At 42.7% G+C, this 20,564-nt stretch overlaps 1 protein-coding gene across 4 annotated transcripts; it reads left to right on the top strand.

Moving 5' to 3' along the window:
• Positions 1 to 311: 311 nt before the first annotated feature.
• On the top strand, positions 312 to 15,367 carry ceacam1 (CEA cell adhesion molecule 1). Of its 4 annotated transcripts, XM_029736968.1 has the most exons (19): positions 319 to 527; positions 936 to 1,235; positions 1,941 to 2,222; positions 5,035 to 5,310; positions 5,441 to 5,716; positions 7,483 to 7,734; positions 7,848 to 8,123; positions 8,370 to 8,621; positions 8,728 to 9,003; positions 9,254 to 9,505; positions 9,670 to 9,945; positions 10,406 to 10,657; positions 10,764 to 11,039; positions 11,290 to 11,541; positions 11,706 to 11,981; positions 12,444 to 12,695; positions 13,255 to 13,533; positions 13,832 to 14,089; positions 14,544 to 15,367. In XM_029736968.1, the coding sequence occupies exons 1-19, from the start codon at positions 473 to 475 to the stop codon at positions 14,621 to 14,623; spliced, it is 4,698 nt and encodes a 1,565-aa protein (XP_029592828.1). In that variant the 5' UTR covers positions 319 to 472; the 3' UTR covers positions 14,624 to 15,367. The 4 variants fall into 4 exon arrangements, with proteins under 4 accessions (XP_029592831.1, XP_029592830.1, XP_029592829.1 ...); XM_029736971.1 differs by lacking the exons at positions 10,406 to 10,657; positions 10,764 to 11,039 and having other exon boundaries at positions 312 to 527; positions 14,544 to 14,682; XM_029736970.1 differs by lacking the exons at positions 9,254 to 9,505; positions 9,670 to 9,945 and having other exon boundaries at positions 316 to 527; positions 14,544 to 14,682.
• The last annotated feature ends 5,197 nt before the right edge of the window (positions 15,368 to 20,564 follow it).

Here is a 20,564-nt window from a genome sequence, read left to right on the forward strand (position 1 = left end):
AACAGTGTCTTATGAGCCCCGGTTGCCTTAGCCACTGTGGATGGATCATGAGGATTAGCATCAGAGGACCTATCCCCGGCCTCATTGGCCATGTACCATCCAGCCTTCTCCCAGGACCCGTATAGGACAGACAGAGTTGATCAGATTTACAGTAAACCATAATCAACATGAAAACACCCCTGTGTGTCAACAAGAAACACAGTGGGAAAAATGTATGTGGGCATAACAGGGTGTGGGTAGTTGGGTAGGTGTGTGTGAGTGTGTTCTGGCGACAGGTAGGGTGGGTAGGTACATTAGCATCACCTGACTCCAGCACCATTACATGATCCTGAATAAATATTTGCTGATTGAGAGGAGACTGTGACTGTGCAGTATCGACATGTTTGGAATTATCAAGAAGTCTGGACAGCCATTTGGTTCATAGGAAAGTGTCCCGTTCATTTCTGATCTGTGTTTGATAAGTGGCAGAACTATGGACCATCCTCTGGTGTGGGTTCTCATCCTGGTGCTGCTCAACGTCACGACAGGTAAAGTGGACGATAAGCTCGTTCTGGAAATATATTGCTGCCTATTTGTGCTATATGTCACAAACGCTTTGTTAAATAAGTAACAGGTTGTTCAAATGTCTCTGTTTGGTTGATGAACTTCAGTCAAACAGTATCAAGTCAGAAAGATGGAGATTTCTATTTATCTGACATTGACAACCAACCAATGTCTAGAGTAGACATTAGACATAGATACTAGGTCATGTTGTAAATTATGCGTTCAACTTGAAGGCACTAATTTGTAAACAAAAGCTTGTATTTCTGTTAAAGTTCCTTAGTCTGAAGATTTGATTCATTTCAATTAAAATATTTAAAGGACTTTAAAGACTTTTGTACTGATTAATATTATCTCAAAACATGAACTAAACTCATCAATCCATCCTCTTCTAGGTGTTTCTGGCCAGGTGGTGGTTCCCTCGATGAACCCCTTAGCTGTGGGCAGTAATGTCACACTGAACCTAGTTCCTCAAAGCCCCATCAACATAGGGACCTGGTCATATGAAACTACAGCCATCGTACTTTTCTATCCTGGTGGCAGTATTATGAGAACAAGTTATCAAGGCAGAGTCTCATTCAACCGCTCCTCCTCAGAGCTGTCCATAAGCTCTCTCCAACTCAACGACTCAGGACGATATACCGTGCAGGGAATGGAGCCAGTCCTGTATGCTGTGGTGACTTTGTCTGTCCAGGGTAAGGAACTGACCTCTGCCTGTCTGTTTATCTTTCTACGATGGTAGACTCCCTCTCAATGCCACACACGGTAACTTCCTATTCACATACTTACTTGCACGTAGGTTCACATGCAAACATGCTTGCACACCAGAGGAGGCTGATGAGGGAAGGACAGCTAATAATAATAGCTGAAATTGAGTGTAATGAAGTGAATGGAATGGTATCAAACATATGAAAACCATGTTTTTGATACCATTCCATTCCAGCCATTATTATGAGCCATTCTCCCCTCAGCAGCCTCCACAGATGCAGATACATTGTCTATCAATGATTCATCTCTGTCATAATAATAAAAGTAATTTTCCTGACATGGAAAGCTAACTCTTAAAAATGTCAATGTTTTCTGAACCTATAGTGAAGTTGACCTTCATAATACCTTACACAGATCACAGAGTATGAGCAAACTGTTCTTTTCAATTTCAGATAAGACGTACACAATACATTTTATGTTTTCAAAGACACTAAGGGCTTAACAGGGCTCAATCCTGAAACCTGGTCTTTATGATAAGTAAACAAAATAGCATATTTAGATTAATTTCCATAACAAGTGTTTCAGTGTGAAAGAAATAGCAACTATATGGTTGTAATTCAGTAACACACACAAAAACCTTTCTTGAGACACATCCATCTTATCTTGACTGCCATCTACTCTCTCACCCACAGAGCCCATTTCAAACGTGACTCTAAGGGCCAACGCCACTGATCTAGTGGAATTAAACGACACTGCCATTTTCACCTGCTCCGTCTCCTCTGGCACCTCCCTCTCCTACCGCTGGATGAATGGCAGCTCAGAGGTCACAGCCAGTGACAGAGTTCGGCTTGGAGTTGGGAACAGCACTCTCTCCATAGTCAGTGTGACACGACACGATGAAGGGCCGTTCAGATGTGAGGTCATCAATGGAATCAGCAATGGCACCAGCCAGCCCATTGGCCTCAATGTTAGATGTGAGTATCAGAGTATGCAGTGCACATTTGTCTAAGAGCAGGTTTAAGCTCTCTACTGTTAGAAAGCCGGATCAACTAAGAATACCTAAGAGTGAATTAAACTATTTTGAAAAAGCAATTAATGGAATTAACTGGAATGATCTCTTGTCCTATACAGACGTGGAAGCTGATAGTGAGGTTTTTCTATCCACAATCCAGGCTACAATAAATGGTTTCCTAAAGAAAATCAAATCCAAACCTGGCCAAAAGAGCACTCTTCCTTGGCTAAATGGAGAAATTTGGAAATTGATGAAAGAACGAGATTATGCTCTAAAAACAGCCCTAAAATCCAAATTAGAGCATGACAGACGTAGGTTTACCATGTTGAGAAATAAGGTGATGAAAGAAATCAGACAGGCCAAGGCAAACTTTTTTATTAACATAATTGGTGAGGCAAAGGGAAATTCAAAATTGATCTGGGAGAATCTAAAAAAGTTAACAGGGAAAGACCATAGTAACACTGCAACAAGACTAGAAATCATGGTGAATAACAATCTAACACAGGATGCAGTCGAAATAGCAATAGCCTTCAATTCCTACTTTATTGACTCTGTCAAGGTACTGACACAGAACCCCTCCACTGGTTTATTGGGCTCAGTGCTAGTGAATGACGCTCAACCTGTCTTCATCATAAGGGAGGTTTCTGAGTCAAAGGTGAACAAGGTGATTAGCTCACTAAAGAACTCTAAATCCAAAGATGTGTTTGGGCTGGACTCTACCTTTCTTAAAAACTACAAAGAGTCACTCATTGGCCCCATTACTAAGGTCACCAACACATCTATTGGTCTGGGGGTGTTTCCAAGGGTATGGAAGTCAGCCATAATAACGGCCATCTTTAAATCGGGCGACCCTGCTGACGTGAGTAACTACAGGCCCATTAGTATACTACCTGTAGTGTCGAAGGTTGTTGAAAAGTGTGTAGCAGAACAACTGATTTCCCACCTCAACAACAGCCCCTTCACATTACACTCCATGCAGTTTGGCTTCAGAGCGAAACACTCCACAGAAACGGCCAACTGCTTTCTTCTGGAAAATGTGAAGTCCAAGATGGACAAAGGGGGCGTTGTTGGGGCTGTGTTTCTGGACCTAAGGAAGGCTTTCGATACTGTTAACCATGAGATTCTCATCACAAAATTGTCCAAGTTCAACTTTTCCCCCGATGCCTTGAGATGGATGAAATCATACCTTGAAGGCAGAACTCAGTGTGTCAGAGTGAGCAATGAGCTGTCGCCCACTCTTAGCTATGATGTGGGCGTGCCCCAAGGGTCAATACTGGGGCCCCTCTTGTTCAGCCTGTACATTAATGATCTGCCTTCCGTCTGCACTGGGTCTGAAGTTCAAATGTATGCAGATGATACAGTGATATATGTGCATGCAAAGAGCAAACAACAAGCTGCACAAGAACTCACTACTGTAATGGTCCAGGTTACAAAGTGGCTCAGTGACTCGTGTTTGCATCTCAATGTGAAAAAAACTGTTTGCATGTTCTTCACAAAGAGGGCAACAGATGCTACTGAGCCAGATGTCTATGTGTCAGGGGAGAAGCTCCAGGTGGTATCTGATTTTAAGTACCTTGGAATCATACTTGATTCCAACCTCTCTTTTAAAAAGCATGTGAAAAAGGTAATTCAAATAACCAAATTCAACCTAGCTAATTTCCGATTTATACGAAATTGTTTGACCACAGAGGTAGCAAGACTGTACTTCAAATCGATGATACTCCCCCACTTAACATACTGCTTGACTAGTTGGACCCAAGCTTGCTATACAACATTAAAACCTATTCAGTCTGTCTACAAACAGGCTCTCAAAGTGCTCGATAGGAAGCCCAATAGCCATCATCACTGTTACATCCTCAGAAAGCATGAGCTCCTGAGTTGGGAAAATCTGGTGCAATACACCGACGCATGTCTTGTATTCAAGATCCTAAATGGCCTAGCTCCCCCTCCACTCAGTACTTTTGTTAAACAGAAAATCCAAACATATGGCAGCAGATCCACAAGGTCTGCCATGAGAGGTGACTGTATAGTTCCCTTAAGGAAAAGCACCTTTAGTAAATCCGCTTTCTCTGTGAGAGCGTCCCATGTCTGGAATACACTGCCATCAGACACACATAACTGCACCACATATCACACTTTCACAAAATGCATGAAGACATGGCTAAAGGTCAATCAGATTTGTGAACATAATCCCTAGCTGTGTATTGCCGCTTTCCATGTTGTCTGTAGCTTGTGAGGTGTGGAAACACTTTGTTTTTATGGATTTTGTCTTGTTGCTTTTTGTTCTATGTTGCTCTGTCTGTATGCTACATCTTGCTTGCCCTATGTTGCTCTGTCTGTATGCTATGTCTTGCTTGTCCTATGTTACTCTGCGTGTGCTCACTGTTCTATGATTGTCTATATTGTAATTGTTTTTAATAACCTGCCCAGGGACTGCGGTTGAAAATTAGCCGGCTGGCTAAAACCGGCACTTTTACTGAAACGTTGATTAATGTGCACTGTCCCTGTAAAAATAAAATAAACTCAATAAACATGAGTCATACACAACAGACATGGATTGTACCTTGTCATTGAGAGCCAGCATTCTATGCAATGATGTAATATGCCCATTTTCATCCCAAACCATTCCTCTGTGTCCACATGATCCAGGTCATTATTTGCATGGATCATTAGTACACTGTGTTTAGTTCCTCAGCCTGCACAATAGAGCAGGACGGAAACATATTCTAGGTAATGTTTACCCAACACTTCATTGTTATTCATTCCTCCCGTAGATGGCCCAAGTCAACTCACCATGATGGTAGTTCCTGAGATGACCATAGGACATACAGCCTACAAGACGGGCTCTGACATCACTCTGTCCTGCTCCGCTCAGTCCAAACCCACTGAGTCCTACAAGTGGAGGTTTAATGGGGTGTTCCTCAACGAGCAAAGTCCACAGCTGAGCCTGCAGAACACCAGGGAGAACCAGACAGGAAGTTACGCATGCTTAGCCCACAACAATGTCACACTCCGATACGCCTCCATGACCGCAATGATAAAGATCGTGGGTGAGGCAACATTCATCGTTACGAAATGTCATATAGTTGGTAGTGAATATTTGATTATTGATGGTTATGAATACAATGGTATTTTTACCACTGATCGAGTGAAGTACTCTTCCACTTCTTTTTACCATAGAGCCGATATCAGCGGTGTCGTTGAACCGTGATGGGAAGCTACCGATACTGGATCAGTCCTTCACTCTGCGGTGTGAGGTGACTGGACCTGTAGTCTACATTCATTGGTTGATTAACGGCCAGCTCATCTCCCTAAACAACCGAACATTCTTCTCTACGGACAACAAGACAATGGTTATCAACCCAATCAAGTTTTCTGACAGTGGAGAATATCTCTGTGAGGCCATTAATGCTGTTAGCAACCTGACCAGCATGACATACAAGCTTGTGGTGAACTGTGAGTATTACAAGAGCTGGTAATCTTTGTCTGATAAAACCAATTCAATGGCCTTGTAGTTTGAGTGTCCGCCCTGAGATTAGAAGGTTGGGAGCTTGCAGAGGTGTAAAGTACTTAAGTAAAAATACTTTAAAGTAGTACTTAAGTAGTTTTTTGGGGTATCTGTATTTTACTTTATTATTTATATTTTGGGCAACTTTTACTCCACCACATTCCTAAATAAAATTATGTACTTTTTACTCCTTACTCTTTACTCCCTGACACCCAAAAGTACTTGTTACATTTTGAATGCTAAGCAGGACAGAAAAATGGTCCAATTCATGCACTTATCAACAGAACATGCCTGGTCATCCCTACTGCCACTGATCTGGCGGACTCACTAAGCACAAATGTCTGGTTTGTACATGATGTTTGAGTTTGCCCCTGGCTATCTGCAATTTTTTTAAACAAGAAAATCGTCCCGTCTTGTTTGTTAACATATACGTGTCTTACATCGGTTGAAAGCTTAAATTCTTGTTAATCTAACTGCACTGATCGATTTACAGTAGCTATTACAGCGAAAACATGCCATGCAATTGTTTGAGGACAGCCCCACACCCCAAAAAAATTTCCACGGCACAGGTTTCAGAAATTCACAAATACCGATTAAATATTCACTTACTTTTTGAAAATCTTCCTCTGATTTGTCATCCAAAAGGTCCCAGCTATAACATGTAGTGTAGTTTTGTTAGATAAAATCCTTCTTTATATCCCAAAAAGTCAGTTTAGTTGGCACCATCGATTTGAGTAATCCACTCGTTCAACATGCAGAGAAAGGAATCTGAAAATCTACCCCTAAACTTTGTTTCAACAAGTCAAAATACGTTTCTATTTACTCCTCAGATACCCTAAAATGTAATCAAAGTATAATATTTCTTTAGGAAAGAAGTATGTTCAATAGGAAACCGATTTTAGCAGGTGCATCCTGTATTCATGGCACGCGCAAACACGAATTTCCAAGATTGTGTCCCTGTATTAAAACTGATATTTCTTATTCGTTTTTGAAGTTACAAGCCTGAAACCTTGAACATACACTGCTGACACCCTGTGGAAGCCATAGGAATTGCATCCAGGGAGCTAATTTTCAATATGACCTTTTACTTGCCATTCTAAAAGGATGGTCTCTAAAAAAAGAAAAATTCCGGTTGGTTTGTCTTTGTCTTTTCTCCTACCATATCTATTGTGTTATATTTTCCTACATTATTTTTAAAATTTCTACAAACTTCAAAGTGTTTTCTTTCCAATGGTACCAGTTTACCCTGGGCATGTCATTCAGGCAGAAATTGACAAAAAGGGGCCTAGCCCTAAGAAGTTTAAGCATATTTTAGCAATTACATTTACTTTTGATATTTAAGTAGATTTAAAACCAAATACTTTTAGATTTTAACTCAAGTAGTTTTGTACTGGGTGACTTTCACTTTTACTTGAGTATGACAATTGGGTTCTTTTTTCACCACTGGGGGCTTGATCCCTGGACGAGTCATACCAACGACTGTAAGAATGGTACCCAATGTGTCTTTACTTGGCACTCAGCACTGAGGAGATAAATTGGGAGTAAGGGCCTGTGAAAACCTAGTGTCCTGTCCAGGGGATGTACTTATACATCAAGCTGCAACACGCAACAGAAACAGGAGATAGGCTTCTGCACCTATGAGCTGTTCTAAGGCTACATTCTTTGTCAAAATAGTAAGACCATAAGACTAACCATACTGTCTTGTGTTAAACAGTTGGACCAGAGAGACCTGACGTAACTAGTCCAGCTATAGCAATGACAGGACACATCGTGACCTTCAACTGCTCTGCCTCCTCTCAGCCTCCCAGCCAGTTTAGCTGGTTCTTCAATGGCTCCCAGGTGGTGAGTGGCTCAGTGTACAAGACTGGCCCACTGACCTTAGCCAGTCATGGGGAGTACACCTGTGTGGCCTTCAACAACGTCACTGTCAGAAACAGCACTGTTTCCAAGATGCTCACTGTTGTTGGTAAGACTGAAGAGTCATCCAAACGTAACTTGTACATGTAGATATATTCCATTCAACATACAGTGATTGTGATTGTAGTCAGTATTATTGTGACACTGATGTTTTTTTCACAGAACCTGTAACCATGGCCATGGTGAAAGTCATTGGTGCCCAGCCAATAGCAGACTACTTGTTTACTCTGAACTGTGAGACCACTGGAACCATTTACTCCATTCACTGGATGAAGAACGGCTGGCCTCTGTATGCTGATAACAGAACAGACTTCTCTATGGACAATAATACACTGACCTTCAACTCTGTCCAGCATTCTGACAACGGAGACTATCAGTGTTCTGCCTCCAACCCCCTCAGCAACATGACCAGCCCAGTATATACACTGGTCGTCAACTGTGAGTAGTTATTATTGCCCAAAACCAAACGTATCTGCAAATGCAATTCTAATTTTGACCAATAATGAAGGAAGGATGGAATTTATAATAATGGAATAGGGGTAGGTTTTGATCCCACTTCTGGCACCAATGTAATAAATGCAAGGGGATGCTTGGGTGTTGCAGGGGTCAAACCAAGGTAAATGCACTAATGGAAGTTCCAATAGCTAATGTCATTCAATATCTTCATTATCTTGTGTTTCCCAGATGGTCCAGAGAGACCTGTTATCATGAGTCCGGATATAGCGATGACAGGACACATCGTGACCTTCAACTGCTCTGCCTCCTCTCAGCCTCCCAGCCAGTTCAGCTGGTTCTTCAATGGCTCCCAGGTGGCGAGTGGCTCAGTGTATGAGACTGGCCCACTGACCTTAGCCAGTCATGGGGAGTACACCTGTGTGGCCTTCAACAACGTCACTGTCAGAAACAGCACTGCCTCCAAGATGCTCACTGTTGTTGGTAAGACGGAAGAGACATCTAAACTGGTTAACTTGTAGATATAGGCCAATCAACACACAGTGATTGAAGTCAACATTCTTGTGATACTCTGACGTTTTCTTCACAGAACCAGTCACAATGACCATGGTGAAAGTCATTGGAGCCCAGCCAATACTGAACCAGACATTCTCTCTGACCTGTGAGACCACTGGAACCATTTACTCCATTCACTGGATGAGCAACGGCTGGCCTCTATATGCTGACAACAGAATACACTTCTCTATGGACAATAATACACTGACCTTCAACTCTGTCCAGCATTCTGACAACGGAGACTATAAGTGTTCTGCCTCCAACCCACTCAGCAACATGACCAGCCCAAACTACAGACTGATCGTCAACTGTGAGTGGTTATTTTGGGCCAAAATCCAAACTTGATATCTGCCAATTTAATCCTAATTTTGACCTATAATGAGGGCAAGATGGAATTCATAGTAATGGAATTCGGGTAGGTTTTAATCTCGCTTCTGGCACCAATCTAATAAATCCAAGGGGATGCTTGGGTGTTGCAGGGGTCAAACCAAGGTCAATGCACTAATGGAAGTTCCAATAGCTAATGTAATTCAATATCTTCATTATCTTGTGTTTCCCAGATGGTCCAGAGAGACCTGTTATCATGGGTTCGGATATAGCGATGACAGGACACATCGTGACCTTCAACTGCTCTGCCTCCTCTCAGCCTCCCAGCCAGTTCAGCTGGTTCTTCAATGGCTCCCAGGTGGCGACTGGCTCAGTGTATGAGACTGGCCCACTGACCTTAGCCAGTCATGGGGAGTACACCTGTGTGGCCTTCAACAACATCACTGTCAGAAACAGCACTGTCTCCAAGATGCTCACCATCATTGGTGAGTCAGTAACTGCTTCTTAAAATCAAGGGACTAAAACTTGCTTTACTTTGTTTGTGTTCATTTGGTTTTAGACACAGCCTAAGTGCTGTTGAACCTACAGTATAATGACATGGAAGTTGACATATAAAGTGCTGAAAAAACATTTGATCTGCTATCCACAGCACCTGTGACCATGACCATGGTGAAAGTCATTGGAGCCCAGCCAATACTGAACGAGAGATTCTCTCTGACCTGTGGCACCACTGGAACGGTTTACTCCATACACTGGATGAGGAACGGCTGGCCTCTGTATGCTGACAACAGAACAGACTTCTCTATGGACAACAATACACTGACCTTCAACTATGTCCAGCATTCTGACATCGGAGACTATCAATGTTCTGCTTCCAACCCCCTCAGCAACATGACCAGCCCAAACTACAGACTGATCGTCAACTGTGAGTACACTCATAGAAAAAAGGGCTTCAAAAGGGTTCTGCGGCTGTCCCCATAGGATAACCCTTTTTTGTTCCAGGTAGAACTCTTTTGGGTTCCATGTAGAACCCTCTCTGGAAAGGGTTCTACATGGAACCCAAAACAGTTTTACCTAGAACCAAAAGAGTTTCTTCAAAGGGTTCTTCTATAGGAACAGCCAAAGAACACTTTTTTGGTTCTAAATAGCACCTTTTTTCTAAGAGTATAGTTCACAAATGCTATAAAGTTCAACTTTAACCCAGCGGATTAATGTGGAATCTTTGAGAACGTCCTTTATAAATATTGTAGTAAAGTCAATGTAAATGTTTCAATCCCACCTCTAACACTATAAACATATTTTGATGACCTTTGAACTTCTTGCCAATAACCTCTATTGAGTGACAGTCAGATGTTGGGTCTAGCTGATTGTTTTTTGTATTATAGATGGACCAGAGATGCCTGTTATAACAGGACCAGCATTTGGAGAAACAGGACACATCATGATCTTCAACTGCTCTGCCTCCTCTCAGCCTCCCAGCCAGTTCAGCTGGTTCTTCAATGGCTCCCAGGTGGCGAGTGGCTCAGTGTATGAGACTGGCCCACTGACCTTAGCCAGTCATGGGGAGTACACCTGTGTGGCCTTCAACAACGTCACTGTCAGAAACAGCACTGCCTCCAAGATGCTCACTGTTGTTGGTAAGACGGAAGAGACATCTAAACTGGTTAACTTGTAGATATAGGCCAATCAACACACAGTGATTGAAGTCAACATTCTTGTGATACTCTGACGTTTTCTTCACAGAACCAGTCACAATGACCATGGTGAAAGTCATTGGAGCCCAGCCAATACTGAACCAGACATTCTCTCTGACCTGTGAGACCACTGGAACCATTTACTCCATTCACTGGATGAGCAACGGCTGGCCTCTATATGCTGACAACAGAATACACTTCTCTATGGACAATAATACACTGACCTTCAACTCTGTCCAGCATTCTGACAACGGAGACTATAAGTGTTCTGCCTCCAACCCACTCAGCAACATGACCAGCCCAAACTACAGACTGATCGTCAACTGTGAGTGGTTATTTTGGCCCAAAATCCAAACTTGATATCTGCCAATTTAATCCTAATGTTGACCTATAATGAGGGCAAGATGGAATTCATAGTAATGGAATTCGGGTAGGTTTTAATCTCGCTTCTGGCACCAATCTAATAAATCCAAGGGGATGCTTGGGTGTTGCAGGGGTCAAACCAAGGTCAATGCACTAATGGAAGTTCCAATAGCTAATGTCATTCAATATCTTCGTTATCTTGTGTTTCCCAGATGGTCCAGAGAGACCTGTTATCATGAGTCCGGATATAGCGATGACAGGACACATCGTGACCTTCAACTGCTCTGCCTCCTCTCAGCCTCCCAGCCAGTTCAGCTGGTTCTTCAATGGCTCCCAGGTGGCGACTGGCTCAGTGTATGAGACTGGCCCACTGACCTTAGCCAGTCATGGGGAGTACACCTGTGTGGCCTTCAACAACGTCACTGTCAGAAACAGCACTGTCTCCAAGATGCTCACCATCATTGGTGAGTCAGTAACTGCTTCTTAAAATCAAGGGACTAAAACTTGCTTTACTTTGTTTGTGTTCATTTGGTTTTAGACACAGCCTAAGTGCTGTTCAACCTACAGTATAATGAGATGGAAGTTGACATATAAAGTGCTGAAAAAACATTTGATCTGCTATCCACAGCACCTGTGACCATGACCATGGTGAAAGTCATTGGAGCCCAGCCAATACTGAACGAGAGATTCTCTCTGACTTGTGGCACCACTGGAACGGTTTACTCCATTCAGTGGATGAGGAACGGCTGGCCTCTGTATGCTGATAACAGAACAGACTTCTCTATGGACAACAATACACTGACCTTCAACTATGTCCAGCATTCTGACATCGGAGACTATCAATGTTCTGCTTCCAACCCCCTCAGCAACATGACCAGCCCAAACTACAGACTGATCGTCAACTGTGAGTACACTCATAGAAAAAAGGGCTTCAAAAGGGTTCTGCGGCTGTCCCCATAGGATAACCCTTTTTGGTTCCAGGTAGAACTCTTTTGGGTTCCATGTAGAACCCTCTGTGGAAAGGGTTCTACATGGAACCCAAAACAATTCTACCTAGAACCAAAAGGGGTTCTTCAAAGGGTTCTTCTATGGGAACAGCCAAAGAACCCTTTTTTTTGGTTTTAGATAGCACCTTTTTTTCTAAGAGTGTAGTTCACAAATGCTATAAAGTTCAACTTTAACCCCACAGCTTAATGTGGAATCTTTGAGAACGTCCTTATAAATATTGTAGTAAAGTCAATGTAACTGTTTCAGTCCCACCTCTAACACAATTAACATGTTTTGATGACCTTTGTACTTCTTGCCAATAACCTCTATTGAGTGACAGTCAGATGTTGGGTCTAGCTGATTGTTTTTTGTATTATAGATGGACCAGAGATGCCTGTTATAACAGGACCAGCATTTGGAGAAACAGGACACATCGTGACCTTCAACTGCTCTGCCTCCTCTCAGCCTCCCAGCCAGTTCAGCTGGTTCTTCAATGGCTCCCAGGTGGCGACTGGCTCAGTGTATGAGACTGGCCCACTGACCTTAGCCAGTCATGGGGAGTACACCTGTGTGGCCTTCAACAATGTCACTGTCAGAAACAGCACTGTCTCCAAGATGCTCACCATCATTGGTAAATCAGACCTCAGATTCTTTGCTCTGTTGTGTTTATTTACAATCTAGTAAGAATTACAATAGACATACTTATCATACAAAAGAGCCCAAACACTTAAAATCTTTACTCAGTGCAGATGTACAGCTAAATACATCAATGCAATACAGTGCAGTGTTCACTTATACCTTGAGCTCTCACCCCCTCCTTCCACAAACATACTTTTCCATCAGCCTGGATTTTTCTGTGCTCCTCAGTCAGGAGAGGGCTTGGGAGTACACATTCCTACAGTCCACTGCAGTCCACTAAATAATTCAACTCTTCTCATACACAGAGTCTGAACCTAACACTACTTTCAATCTCTAAAGATGTAAAAACAATCTATTCCTACTAACAGGATATAATGATATAAAACAGGAAATATATAAAACAGGAACATAAAACAGTAATTTCCAATCAATCAGATCGTACAACCGTTTGTTTTATATATCCAACTATTGCGTTGCTGGAACTAACCATTTGATCAAATGAAAAATCTTGATACTGTACATAAAGCAATACACATCCTCTCTTCTCACAGAGGCTATAACATCGGTGACGGTTAAACAAAACAAATTACCAATAGCATCTGACAACCTAACCCTGACCTGTGATGTCACCGGGCGCTATGACACCATCTACTGGATGAAGGACAACCGGTCTCTGGTCCTGAACAACACCTTGAACTCTGACATCACCATCTCTAACAACTCTCTGCACTTCAGTCCAGTCAAGGTGTCTAACGATGGAAACTATCAGTGCGTCGCCACCAACCTCTTTGGTCTACACACCAGCCCTAAATACCAGCTACTGGTGAACTGTAAGTACTGGTGTTTTAGTAATATTTTAAAAGATACACGTTTATATAATGTAGAAACAGTCAGAAACCCCCCACTGGTATGATGGTTAGTGTTATCCGGGATACTTGGATGTCCCTAGCTTAAACCCTAACCTTAATCCCTACCCCTACCTTTACCTTTACCTAGCCCTAACCTTAACCCTTACCTTAACCGTTTTACATTTCAACTTCAATGGGGTGACGTAAGAGTTGAATGTCCCAAGTATCCCATTTAGACTTTTCCCAATTATGACCCCCCTTTCTAAACCTCTTTCTGTAGATGGCCCTAAGAGTGTGAATATCTCTGGCCCAGTCTCAGTGGTGATTGGCTCAGTAATCACAGTTACACTGAAGTGCTCTGCCGACTCCCGGCCAACCAGCGAGTACGGGTGGAAATTCAACAACCAATCAGTGCTTGGGACTGGTCCTATGATGGCTGTTATCGCCTCATTGGAGAATGCAGGGGTCTACACTTGTGTGGCCAAGAACCCTGTGACCAACATCTCAATGTCCAAGACCATTAGTCTGGATGTCACTGGTAAGTGGGTGGGCTGTTGCAGTAAGACCTAGGTGGGACGTACTGAGTAATTAAATGTCACAAAGTTGTTTTTATTATGTTGAATTTAATTTGGTTCTAGTTTGTGTACTTATTTGTGCAAGGATCATTTTCATGCATCATGGAAATGCAATAAAGACATCTGGTGAACTGGGGGGTACAGACAGGAATAAAAACGTTATTTTTTTAACTTCCTCACTCATTCACTTTGTCCACCTCCTCTCCCATTCTCTTTGTCCCCCTTCTCTCCCATTCTTTGTCCCCCTCCTGTCCCATTATCTTTGTCCCCTCGTCTCCCATTCTTTGTCCCCCTCCTCTCCCATTCTTTGTCCCCCTCCTCTCCCATTCTTTGTCCCCCTCCTCTCCCATTCTCTTTATCCCCCTCCTCTCCCATTCTCTTTGTCCCCATTCTCTCCCATTCTCTTTTCTCTCCCAGGCCACTCGCCTGCCCCTCCATTCCAGTCCAGAGGTGGTCTGATGCTGACAGCCCTGCTAGCTCTCTCTCTCTGCCTCTGATCAACCACTGAGACCACCACAGTAAGCACACTGCATGTCTGTCTGCTGGTTGGGAGCCAATAACTCCCTTCCCTCTACCCTCCCTGACTCACATTGTTGATCTGAAAAAGGACTGGATAGGAATAAGTGGTATTGTCGATATTGTAATTGCCCCATCTTGCCACCATAGGGCTGGGTTTAGTATGCTCAGCTCCTTTCCAATGCGTTTAGATTGTGAGGAGAGAGTCAACAAGAGGTCAGATGGGAGGGGTCTATCCCCTTAGAATAGAACCCACCTCTACAGTGTATTTATATGTCAATCATCTCTATAAATAAAAACCAAAATCTTGAAAACTGGTCTTCAACATGGTCATTGAAGGGGCAAACATCCACTGCTCAGCTGCGCTGCCTATTTCTGTTTCTAATTAAATGTTCTTAGATATTCACTGCACTTATGACTGTGACTATTGCCCTGGAGTCCATTCACTGAGTCCCTTTCTGAGTTTCATCATGTATGTAAACTCTGTTCAAGTACAAATTCAGGTTTATTTAACTTATAAATACCTTAAAGGTAAAATGTTTCAAACGATAATACATTTAGCTGGTGTTTATGTAAAGCATGGGTTGTTTTTCACATATTAAATTTCTAAGCTTGTAAATCCTCAGAGGAGATGCAGGCTTGTGCTTTTGTCTTACGTTTATATTTCCTCTTCATTAATTATTGTCTTAAATAAAGTGCTGTCTTTTCACACCTGTATTTCTGAATGGTGCAATCTTGGGTGATTTCTTTATCGTCAGAATCGGTGTGAAGAAATGTGGTTCTTGGGCCTCCCAAGTGGCGCAGCAGTCTAAGGCACTGCATCGCAGGCGCTAGAGGCATCACCACAGACCCAGGTTCAATCCCGGGCTGTATCACAACCGGCAGTGATCGGGAGTCCCATAGGGCGGTGCACAATTGTCCCAGTGTCGTCCGGGTTAGGGGAGGGTTTGGCCAGCCCGCACTCCTTGTGCGGGCTGGGCGCCTGCAGTCTGACCTTGGTTGTCAGGTGAAATGTGTGTTACCTCTGACATATTGCTGCGGCTGGCTTCCGGGTTAAGCGGGCGGGTGTTAAGAAGCGCGATCTGGCAGGTCATGTTTCGGAGGACGCATGACTCGAACTTCGCCTCCCGAGCCCTCTGGGGAATTGCAACGATGAGTGAAGATTGAAAAGGGGTAAAATGCAAAAAATATGTGGATCTAGTAAAGTAGCAACAGAGGGATTTAGAGTGGCACAAAACACGTAAAAGGAAATATAAAATTGAATGAATTAAACGCTGAAATAATACATTGGATATCACTCCACACACATATTGAAACTGTTTATAAAAAATGTGTATTACAAAGGAGTATAATTATATAATAAATTTTTATTAAAAAATGAGTCATGGTTCTTGAGCGAGCAACATGAGATTACAAAACATGGTAACAAGGTTTATAAAGTAGTTATTAAAGGTCAACTCTAAACGAATACTCATTAAGTTTTTGCCTTGATCACCCTTTGACCTTTCTACCCTTTCCATGATCTTCTGGCATTTCCACTGATTCTGGAATCCTTTCCTTCGGCACATTGCCACAATTGGATTGTGTATAGGTCGGAGAGGATGGGATGGGAGATACACAGATTGGTGACTTTGGGAGAGTCCACTGTAACAAGTATTGTAGAAACTCTTCAATATACTGCTGTTAGTGTTACAGAAACACAGGACTACTCACAGGCCTTCCTGGGCTTGCGGTAGGATTTGGCAGACTTCTGGCAGAGGCAGCCTCCACTCAAACCCTCTCTCCTCCTCCCTGAGTGACACAAAGGAAACTGCTGTATTAGTCTGAGTGCCATTCAGTTTCTGCCAACTATTTGACATCCAAAAATATTACTATCATGGGCTGTCAGAAACAGACTGACAAGCGGGCTAGGATTGTACCCACTTACTGGACAAATAGCAATGACTTCCTAATCACACACCCTTACAGTCACACAGTCTGTCATGGTGTCTGTGGGGGGGTTGATCTGGTCTCCAACTCTCCCTGGGTCCTCCACTGTAGTGGCACTGACACCTGAACTTTGTACATCAGTTCAGGAACCCCTTGGTAGAGAGGATAAGACAGAGAGAAAGGTTGATCAGAATGGATATGTACAGTGCACTTGGAAAGTATTAAGACCCCTGACTTTTTCGACATTTTGTTATGTTACAGCCATATTCTAAAATGTATTAAATATTATTTTCCCTCATCAATCTGCACACAATACCCCATAATGACAAAACTGTTTTTTTTTAGAATTGTTTGCAAATGTTTACTTCTTTTTTTTAATCTCACCTTTACATAAGTATTCAAACCATTTACACAGTCATTTGTTGAATCATGTTTGGCAGTGATTGCAACCTTGAGTCTTGTTGGGTATGACGCTGCAAGCTTGGCACAGCTGTATGTGGGGAGTTTCTCCAATTCTTTTCTGCAGATCCTCAAGCTCTGTCAGGTTGGACGGGGAGTGTCACTGCACAGCTATTTTCAGGACTCTCCAGAGATGTTTGATCAGGTTCAAGTCCGGGCTCTGGCTGGGCCACTCAAGGACATTCAGAGACTTGTCCCGAAGCAACTTTGAAATTATCTTGGCTGTGTGCTTAGGGTCGTTGTCCGGTTGGAAGGTGAACCTTTGCCCCAGTGTAAGGTCCTGAGCACTCTGGAGCAGGTTTTCATCAAGGATCTCTCTGTACTTTGCTCCGTTCATCTTTCCCTTGATCCTGACTAGTCTCCCAGTCCCTGCCACTGAAAAACATCCCCAAAGCATGATGCTGCACCACCATGCTTCACCGTAGGGATGGTGCCAGGTTTCCTCCACATGTGACGCTAGGCATTCAGCCCAAAGATTTCAATCTTGGATTCATGAGACCAGAGAATCGTGTTTCTCATGGTCTGAATGTCCTTTAGGTGCTTTTTGGCAAACTCCAAGTGGGCTGTCATGTGCCTTTTACTGAGGAGTGGCTTCCGTCTGGCCACTACCATATGAGCCTGATTGGTGGAGTGCTGCAGAGATGTTTGTCCTTCTGGAAGGTTCTCCCATCTCCACAGAGGAACTCTGGAGCTCTGTCAGAGTGACCATCGGGTTCTGGTCACCTCCCTGACCAAGGCCCTTTCCCCTGATTGCTTAGTCTTGGTGGTTCCAAACTTCTTCAATTTAACAATGATGGAGGCCACTGTGTTCTTGGGGACCTTCAATGCTGCAGACATTTTTTGGTACCCTTCCCCAGATCTGTGCTTTGACACAATCCTGTCTCCGAGCTCTATGGACAATTATTTCAACCTCATGGCTTGGTTTTTGCTCTGATATGCAGTGTCAACTGTGGGACCTTATATAGACTGGTGTGTGCCTCTCCAAATCATGTCCAATCAATTTATCACATGCCAAAAACAACACCTTACCGTGAAATGCTTACTTACAAGCCAACAATATACAGTGCCTTGCAAAAGTATTCATCCCCCTTGACATTTTTCCTATTTTGTTGCATTACAACCTGTAATTTAAATAGATTTTTATTTGGATTTCATGTAATGGACATACACAAAATAGTCCAAATTGGTGAAGTGAAATTTTAAAAAATGACTTGTTTCAAATAAATTACAAAAATAAAAAACGGAAAAGTGGTGCATGCATGTGTATTCACCCCCTTTGCGATGAAGCCCCCAAATAAGTTCTGGTGCAACCAATTACCTTCAGAAGTCACATAATTAGTTAGATTGCACACAGGTGTACTTTATTTAAGTGTCACATGATCTGTCACATGATCTCAGTATATATACACCTGTTTTGAAAGGCCCCAGAGTCTGCAACAACACAAAGCAAGGGGTACCACCAAGCAAGCGACACCATGAAGACCAAGGAGCTCTCCAAATAGGTCAGGGACAAAGTTGTGGAGAAGTACAGATCAGGGTTGGGTTATAAAAAAATATCAGAAACTTTGAACATCCCACGGAGCACCATTAAATCCATTATTAAAAAATAGAAAGAATAAGGCACCCCAAAAAAAACCTGCTTTGAGAGGGCCGCCCACCAAATCTCATGGACCAGGCAAGGAGGGCATTAGTCAGAGAGGCAAAAAGGAGACCAAAGATAAACCTGAAGGAGCTGCAAAGCTCCACAGCGGAGATTGGAGTATCTGTCCATAGGATCACTTTAAGCCATACACTCCACTGAGCTGGGCTTTACGGAAGTGTGGCCAGAAAAAAGCCATTGCTTAAAGAAAAAATAAGCAAACACATTTGGTGTTTGTCAAAAGGCATGTGTGAGACTCCCCAAACATATGGAAGAAGGTACTCTGGTCAGATGAGACTAAAATTGAGCTTTTTGGCCATCAAGGAAAACGCTGTCTGGCGCAAACCCAACACCTCTCATCACCTCGAGAACTTCGTCCCCAGCATCATGCTGTGGGGATGTTTTTATCGGCAGGGACTGGGAAACTGGTCAGAATTGAAGTAATGATGGATGGTGTTAATTACAGGGAAATTCTTGAGGGGAACCTGTTTCAGTCTTCCAGAGATTTGAGACTGGGACGGAGGTTCACCTTTCAGCAGGGCAATAACCCTAAGCATACTACTAAAGCAACACTCGAATGGTTTAAGGGAAACATTTAAATGTCTTGGAATGGCTTAGTCAAAGCCCAGACCTTAATCCATTTGAGAATCTGTGGTATGACTTAAAGATTGCTGTACACCAGCGGAACCCATCCAACTTGAAAGAGCTCAAGCAGTTTTGCCTTGAAGAATGGGAAGAAATCCCAGTGGCTAGATGTGCCAAGCTTATAGAGACATACCCCAAGATACTTGCAGCTGTAATTGCTACAAAAAGTGTCTCTACAAAGTATTGACTTTGTTATGCACGCTCAAGTTTTCCGTTTTTTTGTGTTATTTCTTATTTGTTTCACAAGAAAAAATATTTTGCATCTTCAAAGTGGAAGGTATGTTGTCTAAATCAAATGATACAACCCCCCCCCAAAAAAATCTATTTTAATTCCAGGTTGTAAAGCAACCAAATAGGAAAAATCGCAAGGGGGTGAATACTTTCGCAAGACACTGTACTTCAAGAAATAGAGTTAAGAAAATATTTACTAAATAAACTAAAGTAAAAAAATATATACAGTGAGGGAAAATAGTATTTGATCCCCTGCTGATTTTGTACGTTTGCCCACTGACAAAGAAATGATCAGTCTATAATTTTAATGGTAGGTTTATTTGAACAGTGAGAGACAGAATAACAACAAAAAATCCAGAAAAACGCATGTCAAAAATGTTATAAATTGATTTGCATTTTAATGAGGGAAATAAGTATTTGACCCCCAATCAATCAGAAAGATTTCTGGCTCCCAGGTGTCTTTTATACAGGTAATGAGCTGAGATTAGGAGTACACTCTTAAAGGGAGTGCTCCTAATCTCATTGTGTTACCTGTATAAAAGACACCTGTCCACAGAAGCAATCAATCAATCAGATTCCAAACTCTCCACCATGGCCAAGACCAAAGAGCTCTCCAAGGATGTCAGGGACAAGATTGTAGACCTACACAAGGCTGGAATGGGCTACAAGACCATCACCAAGCAGCTTGGTGAGAAGGTGACAACAGTTGGTGTGATTATTCGCAAATGGAAGAAACACAAAAGAACTGTCAATCTCCCTCGGCCTGTGGCTACATGCAAGATTTCACCTCGTGGAGTTGCAATGATCATGAGAACAGTAAGGAATCAGCCTAGAACTACACGAGACGACCTTGTCAATGATCTCAAGGCAGCTGGGACCATCATCACCAAGAAAACAATTGGTAACACACTACGCCATGAAGGACTGAAATCCTGCAGTGCCCGCAAGGTCCCCCTGCTCAAGAAAGCACATATACATGCCCGTCTGAAGTTTGCCAATGAACATCTGAATGATTCAGA

Source organism: Salmo trutta, chromosome 37, assembly GCF_901001165.1.
Source record: "Salmo trutta chromosome 37, fSalTru1.1, whole genome shotgun sequence".
NCBI lineage: Eukaryota > Metazoa > Chordata > Actinopteri > Salmoniformes > Salmonidae > Salmo > Salmo trutta.

Coding starts and splice junctions, on each gene's coding strand:
- ceacam1 (XM_029736968.1), top strand. CDS start 473: ATGGACCATCCTCTGGTGTGGGTTCTCATCCTGGTGCTGCTCAACGTC. Junction 2,223..5,034: donor CATTGGCCTCAATGTTAGAT/GTGAGTATCAGA, acceptor TTCCTCCCGTAG/ATGGCCCAAGTCAACTCACC. Junction 9,506..9,669: donor CAAGATGCTCACCATCATTG/GTGAGTCAGTAA, acceptor TGCTATCCACAG/CACCTGTGACCATGACCATG.